This window comes from Alosa sapidissima, chromosome 4 (assembly GCF_018492685.1).
Source record: "Alosa sapidissima isolate fAloSap1 chromosome 4, fAloSap1.pri, whole genome shotgun sequence".
NCBI lineage: Eukaryota > Metazoa > Chordata > Actinopteri > Clupeiformes > Clupeidae > Alosa > Alosa sapidissima.
Window position 1 is genome coordinate 27,402,031 of NC_055960.1, and position 8,180 is coordinate 27,410,210.

The 8,180-nt window shown below is 41.9% G+C and overlaps 1 protein-coding gene across 1 annotated transcript; it reads left to right on the plus strand.

Annotated features, from left to right (window-relative positions):
* Positions 1-2,835: 2,835 nt before the first annotated feature.
* LOC121706803 (adenosine receptor A1-like) lies at positions 2,836-3,753 on the plus strand. Its single transcript, XM_042088830.1, has one exon. It carries the CDS (start codon positions 3,074-3,076, stop codon positions 3,374-3,376), a length of 303 nt encoding a protein of 100 aa, XP_041944764.1. The 5' UTR covers positions 2,836-3,073; the 3' UTR covers positions 3,377-3,753.
* The last annotated feature ends 4,427 nt before the right edge of the window (positions 3,754-8,180 follow it).

Sequence of the window (8,180 nt, forward strand, 5' to 3'; positions counted from 1 at the left end):
CGCCGAGGCTGCCCAACCGTCGTGAGTTCATATGTGATGTCATATTGTATGTTTGTGTTATGTATGGACAGTTTGATGGTTAATTTCGCTGGTACTTGTGGCTATGTGACAATAAAGGCCTACTACTACTACATACACAGGAAACACAAGGGGAGTCAATAAAACAAGCATGATACACGAACAGTGTAGTCACATAGAATACACCGGGTAAACACATGAGGTACAACCTAAAGAAAGACTACACAAGCTAACACATACATGACAAAGTAAACGCAATTACACTCACTAAAACCGACATTTCACAATACAGCATTCACACACATTGCATTCTGGGAGAATAGCACTCAGTCCGGAAGGCACCGACGTTACAGTATGTAATGCCTACATGTTTACTGTGTGTGTATATGTGTGTGTGTGTGTGTGTTACGAACCCTAAATCTCTCGATTTACTTTGGGGGTAATTTTTGGCACACCCTGCTGGCTATTTTGTGTTTTGTCTTTTTCTGTGTCTCTACCTTCACCCAGGTGCCTGATTAATTAACCTGTGATGCGGTACACCTGGCCTGCTCCAATTAACCCTGGCATGCTTCTATAAGACCCGTACCTCTGCAGTCCAGGGGAGAGCACATGCAGAGGAGCGTTCTCTGAGAACCACAGCGCTTTCGGCTTACGCTTTTGGACATTTAATAAATCTGTATTTTTGAGCCTTACCTTTGGTGTGTCTCTAAAGTTATGTTAGGACCTTTCTATGAGGTCCGTAACATAAATTTGGGGGCTCGTCCGGGATACTCCTGATTGGCTTTCCTGTCACGAGTATCTTGGAATTTGTTTTTTTGTGAATTGGCATTGATTTTTGCAAGTGTGCGGAACAGTAAGGTAAGTGCATTGCACTGGTTCAGTGGAAATTCCTTGGGAAGCTGCGTCACTGTTTTTTTCGGGCAATATCTGAGGAAGGGGTCCAAAGAGGCCTCAAGCTCAGTACGGCCAGAAGACATCCAGGTCGAGAGATTCAGTTTAGGGAGGTTGGGATTCCACTGACTCAGTTTGGTGCACTTTTGTTCCATTTAGCATTTTCGGTTTTGCAAATTTGAGTGCGGCTAAAAGCTTCTTTGAGTTTTCGTGTTGCTTTTGTAACACTTCGCTGTTGGAAGTTTTTTCGTGTTAGTGCTTCGTTACATTCACTGAACCTCTTTGCAGGTTATAGCTTTAGTTAGACGTGCGCTTCCTAAACCTTTTGAGCGTTTGTGGTTGCATATCTTGTTAACTGCGTGCTTTGTTTGTGGTCTTTGTTCTCGCTGCTGACCACTTAGGTAAAATTAAATTTCAATTGCATATAGCGACTTTGTTGCAGTTTGAAGTACTGCTTTGATAACTCCTGTGTTTTGAAAGCTGTTTCTTTTGGGTACAAAGTTTGATTTGGAAACTCAACTAGTTTCCTTTTGAAATTGGAACTAATTTGGTTTCACTACAATGGCGAGGACTTTATTGCAAATCCTGATGTGTCCTTGATGGAAACCCTTACTAAAGAGCAATTGATTGATTTTTGGCAGCTAATTATGAAGTTGAGCTCTCGTCAGAGAAAAAGTGCAAGAAGTCCACAGTAATATCTGCTCTGACTTCACGCTTAGTCGAGAATTCTTCCCAAACCAGAAAGTCCTGTAAAAGCGAAAGATCCTCCTGAGCAGCCCAGGACTCCTAAAGGCCCTGACTGCTCAGAACAGGGTCATGAATTTCGTATGCAAGAGTTGGCTTTTCGCCGGGAGCAATTGCAGTTGCAAGCAAGAGAGCAAGAGCTGGCCTTTGAAATTGCCAGATTGCAGTTAGCTGCAAAAAGTGAGGGTATTGAAATTCTAACAACGGTTGATGCAACATTTGATGTTTCTCGTAATATCAAATTAGTGCCACCGTTTCTGGAAAAGGATGTAGATAAATACTTTGTACATTTTGAGCGAGTTGGTGCTGTGCTGGGCCCCGGTGCAAGCATTTTCATTGGGGCCCCCCCTCCAACACCACCCGCCCCCCCCCCCCCCGTGACACAGTGTAATGTAATCACGAATGACGGGAAGTAAGATCATTGAATAAACACATTCCCCATTCCCAGCAGGCCTTCTTCCTTTGTAAAAATTGACAATAAAAAAGAAATTCAGTTGCAGGTATTTTTTTTTTTTTTTTTTTTACTTCTTACTCATTGTAGCCTGAACATAAACACAATGCAACAAATTATACCATAATCACCATGTCACCATGACTGGTATAAATAGCTGTCAATTCCTCCTAACATTCTGTAAAAGCGGTCTGAGAAAAAAATATTGATATCCGAGAACTGCCGACGCCATAACATCTCAATTACGGTGTTGAGCGGTGGGCCTGAGTACTGACGAAAAGGGGCCCATATCGGGGTGTGGAGGTGCCCCCCCCCCCCCTGGCGCCTGGGCCCCAGTGTACTGCACTGGCTGCACCATTGGGAGTTACGCCACTGCTGTGTGTGTGTGTTTACATGTGTATGTGTGCATGTATCTTTATGTGTGTATTTGTATGTGTTCCTGAGTGTGTGTGGGCGTATGTGTGCATGCGTAGTGTACAGTCACTAAATGTACATATATATTAGTTTATTTTATGGTCCCCCATAAATGGAATTCCACGAAACTTGGCATGCATTCAAAGGGTGTCATGATCTTACACTTCAAATTCTTTGCAGTTTTGAACCTGTCAGCCAGAGATACCTGCGATTACAACACCTAATTTTTGCTTTTTCATTTTTAACTAGGTGGCGCTATACATCAAATGAGTGGTTATGGGACGGGTTGACATGCTTCCTTGAGACCAACATACTAAAAAATGTGGTCCTCCTAGGCCCTAGGCAACAGATCAAAACGAAAATAATGGGTCCGTGTGACACAAAGTTACTGAAGAAAAAAAGGGTGAAAAAAATAGAAGCATACAAATGACACAAGCCACAAGTGTAGTGTTGTTCTCCCCCCCTGTGAGCTTCCTCAATAGAGCTACAGTCTCTGTTTCAAAAAGAAGTGTGTCATACTCAGTATTTAGCTGAAGTTGCAGCTCATGTACCAGAATGGGAAATCACACCACTGAGGCCATATACACTTTCCTGGAATTGCTGATCGCCGTGGCATGTTGCCTTGGTAACCTGCTGGTGATCTGGGCAGTGTGGGCGTGTGGTGCCATGCGGCGGCAGCCCACCTTCTGCTTCATCATCTCTCTGGCCGTAGCTGACTTCCTGGTGGGGGCCGTGGCCGTACCTCTGGCGGTTCTGGTGGATGGACGGGTCAGAACTTCTTTCTACGGCTGCCTGTTCCTCAGTTGTGTGGTGATTGTTCTGACCCAAGCCTCTGTCCATTCCCAGTCCCTAGGCTAAGGCTACAGTAAGTTACTATTGTGTACACAAATTCAAAGTAAGTTATCACTGTGATTCTGGCACTGTTGTGTGTATTTCTGTAAAATCCTGACTGTTCTTGTGACTGGAAAGAAGTAATGCTTGCATAATAAACAGTACATGAATAAGTAGATCCCATCACGGATATGAAAATGATTGCTCAGCGACATTTGAATGACTTGGCTTGTTTTGTTTAACCTACGATGACATGACAAATTTCCGTTCAGTATTCATCATAGAATAGCACCCACTTGCTATCCTTGGGGACTTTTTGAACAAATCTGTTGATTTAATCACATGTATAGGAACACATCATGCAGCCAAAGATTATACAACACAATGTTCTGTCTGGGCCAATATTTCACTTACCCATTCACCTCAAAAAATATATATAAATAAATGTACCTTTGTCGCTGGAATTTTCGTATACATTTTTTAGGAAAATATATAGCTTAATTTACACTGTATGTTTTGGGCCACACACAACTAATTTCAGTTTTACAGTATATCAAGAAAGCATAATATTGATTATTTTGGGCATGCATACAATGTCATATACTGTAAGTATTAGAAAATCGTGTCTCATTTTGCATTGGTATTTGGACATGTAACTACACACAACATGCAAAGAACATTTTAGATGTTTTTGTCACTTTTGGGATGCGTATTTCAATAAATTATGTTAACCTAGACTAACGGTGGGGGTATAAGACTAAACATGTTAGAATGTTTAAAAACCCACACCTTTAAGGGTTGAATACACATAGAGCAGCAAGCTTTGCCTAGTGCACATATACAGGTAAAGACCTGCTGGATCGGCATACTGAGAAAGTAGACTTACAGTCATTTCTTGTGACCATACAAGTGTGTCATCAGCAGTGTGTTTTTCACAGAACAGCGTGTCACCTGCAGGGTCTTTCTACAGGTGTCTCTGCGACAACATGCTTTAAACTTATAGCAATTTCCTATACTGTCCAATGTGTGAGTGTGTATGTGTGAATTTGTGTTTGTGTGGCACACATACAGAAAAGGTCAGGATCTTGCTATCTAAGCTAAGCTATCTCGGTTTTGTGGTTAGCCACCTCACTGCACACCTTACCACGGGCTTCTGATTCTGAAACTTGTAAACATCCTTTACTGAGAAAGCACTCTGAAGTGGGCAGGAAGAGAGCAAAAACACCCACATATTGTACACACACAAGTTGGCCACTTTTACATTTAGATGGAACTAACCAAGCAGATGTGCTTGACTAAGCTTAGTCATTGGGTAGGAATAAAGAGCCACTCTTTTGAGCTCAGCTTGAAGGGAGGTTTGTAGGGGACATGATGTTTGGGTTTGGAGAGGATGACCAATACTATAATCATTGTAACATTTGGTATTAGGCCTTAGTATGTAAAACATACTAAGTCCTAAGTGACTCACGAAATGTATTGTAGCAGGCCACAAAGCTGATTTCATGATTCTATTATGCATTTCATCCGCATAATGAAATTATTGTGACACATAATTCATTCCGTAAATTGCTGACTCACGAAATGTATTGTAGCAGGTCACAAAGCTGATTTTGTGATTCTATTAGGCATTTCGTCCACGTAATGAAATTATTGTGACGCATAATTCATTCAGTAAAGAACTGAATGAAAAGTGGGAAAAGACTCACAAAATGTATTATTGTATGTGATTCTATTATGCATTTCGTCCACAGAATGAAAGCATATGTCACTGAATGCATTTCGTAATTATTACGTTACTATTTTGTGGATGGAATGCCTTCTGTAACTGCAGAGTCACAGAATAAATCCCTTTTGGACACATCATAATTTCTGTAACACAACACAATGCTTTCGTGGACGAAATTGAAATAGGATGCACAGAATGATGCGTGTAGGTGCATTCCATATTTACGTGTGGGCAGCCGTGGCCTACTAGTTAGCGCTTTGGACTTGTAACCGGAGGGTTGCCGGTTCGAACCCTGACCAGTAGGCACAACTGAAGTGCCTTTGAGCAAGGCACCTAACCGCTCACTGCTCCCTGAGTGCCGCTGCTGTTGCAGGCAGCTCACTGTGCCGGGATTAGTGTGTGCTTCACTGTGTGTTCACTGTGTGCTGAGTGTGTTTCACCAAAGTCCTTTTAGGCAAGTCCCTAGCCTGGCTAACGTCAGACCTCATCTCATTGAGATGGGGTCTCGGAACTAGACATTCATTTTCTCGTATTTGAAACGTGGTTTACGAATGCCCAGAGCCATTTATTGGGCGCTACGAATGTCTATCAAATGCGTCTGTACGTAGCTCATAACGGCTTCGGTGTGTCGTCATCGTCTTGCTGCCCTCCCTCCGTTCTGAGATTGGTTCCTTCGTTGAGGTGAAAACGAAGTCCATAGAATCCAGGCTGCCTAGCAGCGTCAATAAAATCACACGCGTAAGGCAGCATGGGAAAACCCAGGCTACCACTCGGCGGCCATATACCAACGTTTTATGGGCACTCATCGGGCACAGTCTTTGGGTCGAACTGCGCGTGCGCAAGGCTTCACGACCCCAATCTTGCTCCAGCGCCGAGATCACATGATTGGCACGATGTCTTCACAACACACCATACGATTGGCTCAATGTATTCACATCACACCACATGATTGGCTCAGTGTATTCACATGTCGACGTTTTGCCGAGGAAGGGGTGGGATATGTGTAGACAACGGCCATATTGGCGTGACAAACGAGCCCCATGCATTTCTATGGAGTATTTTTTGAGTGCTATGTCTCCTCATTAGAAAGTCTCTGGTTTCACTAATTCACGGATGACAGTGAGGGACCGGGTGATCAATGCAGAGACCAAATTTCCCTCACGGGATCAAAAGAGTATATATACTTATACTTATATAGACAGAATTACTTTTGGACAAAAAAGTAATAAAAAACAGTTTGACCAATAAAAAAGAGTTTATTTCGTCTACGACAGAGAATAGTGCATTCAGCAGAGGTGGAAAAAGTATGAAAATATTGTACTCAAGTAAAAGTACCAATACCTTGATGAAATATTACTCAAGTACAAGTTAAAATACCGATCTGAAAATGTACTCAAGTAAAAGTAAAAAGTAGTTCATTTAAAATGTACTTTAAGTAAAAGTTACTTAGTTACTTTTTTTTTTTTGGGGGGGGGGGGGGGGGAACAACCAGTTTTACCAGAGACTTTCTAATGAGGAGATACAGCACTCAAAAAATCCTCCATAGTAATGCATGGGGTTAGTTTGTAACGGCAATATGGCAGTTGTCTACACTACCCTTCCGCGGCAAAACGTTGACATGTGAATACATTGAGCCAATCATGTGGTGTGTTGTAAAATACATTGAGCCAATCATGTGGTGTGCTGTAAAGACATCGTTCCAATCATCTTTTGTGATCTCGCTGCTGGAGCAAGATTGGTGTCGTGAAGCCTTACGCACACGCATTTCTGCCGAAATAGATGCACGATAAGTGCCCAAAAAGTGTTGCAATATGGCCGCCGAGTGGAGGTACTTGCCTGATAAGGATGTTGAGAAATGGAGATCTATGTGAAAAATCACTGGGGTTCTCCTTTAAGTTTGAGCAGTAGTTGATTTTCAAAGTTAGTTGCACTCATCCTTGGGTCGCTTTGCAGTGAACAGTAATCCAGCACAACTGAAAAGCCCCTCACAGGCAGCTGAGGCAGGCAGGCCAATGTTGAGTTGCAGAATGTTTTTTTTTATATTTGGAAACAGCAGATTAAAGGGCGTCGAACTGGGGGGGAAAGTGGGAAAAGTATAGGGCAATGGAGGAGAGGGCCCTAGAAAAGTGGAATACAGGGGGCACAACATTTTCATCAGGCATTAGTAATAACTCAGGTAATCCACACATAAAAAATCCAAACAACTCCATAAGTAGAGTCATGTGTAATGAAGTGGAATAACACAGGGAAACAGTATTGAACACGCTAAGAAAAAGCACTAAGGCAAGAAAAGGGAAGGAACGAGCTGGAATCTGTAAGTAGTTAGAGATTAATTATCCTTTCTATCTGTGCAAATTAATATAAGCTTGGTTAGTAGCTTACATATTGATGGGCTATAAAAAGGTTTTTCATTACCAAGGTGTCACACAAGAAACATTTCATGATGGATAAAAGCAAAAAGCTCTCCCAAGACCTTTGCAACCTTATTGTTGCAAATTATATCAATGAAACTGGTTACAGATGCATTTCAAAACTTCAGAATCTTCCAGTAAGCAGCATGGGAGCCATTATCTCCAAGTGGAAGAAACATCACTGCATCATCAACCGGCACAGGGCACAGGATCTCCTCGTAATATTTCTGACCAGGGAGTCAGAAGGATAGTCAATTCCAAGAGCCAAGGACCACTCGGAGAAAACTCCAGAAAGACTTGAAGGCAGCCAATTCAATTAAATTCAATTAAACAGTTCTGGAAGTAATCTGGAACTAAAGATCAGGATTCACAAGAGGGACCCCTGGAATCTGTTTAGAACAATGGACCAAAATCACACCTGATACTGCGACTAATAAGTTTTGTCATACAGGAAATGTCTTGAAGCTGTCTTTACAAACAAAGGCTTTTCCACAAAGTATTGAAGAAATTTCAGTAGGCATGTTCAATACTTTTTTCTGTGTCATTCCACTTTAATACACAAAACTCTTATGTTTGGATTTTTTAGGCCTATATGTGTTAATATAATGTGTGGTGAAAATTTCGAATAGACTCACTGGAAGTTTAGGCTAATTACTGGAGAAAAAAAAATTAGGCGTTCAATACTTATTTCCAC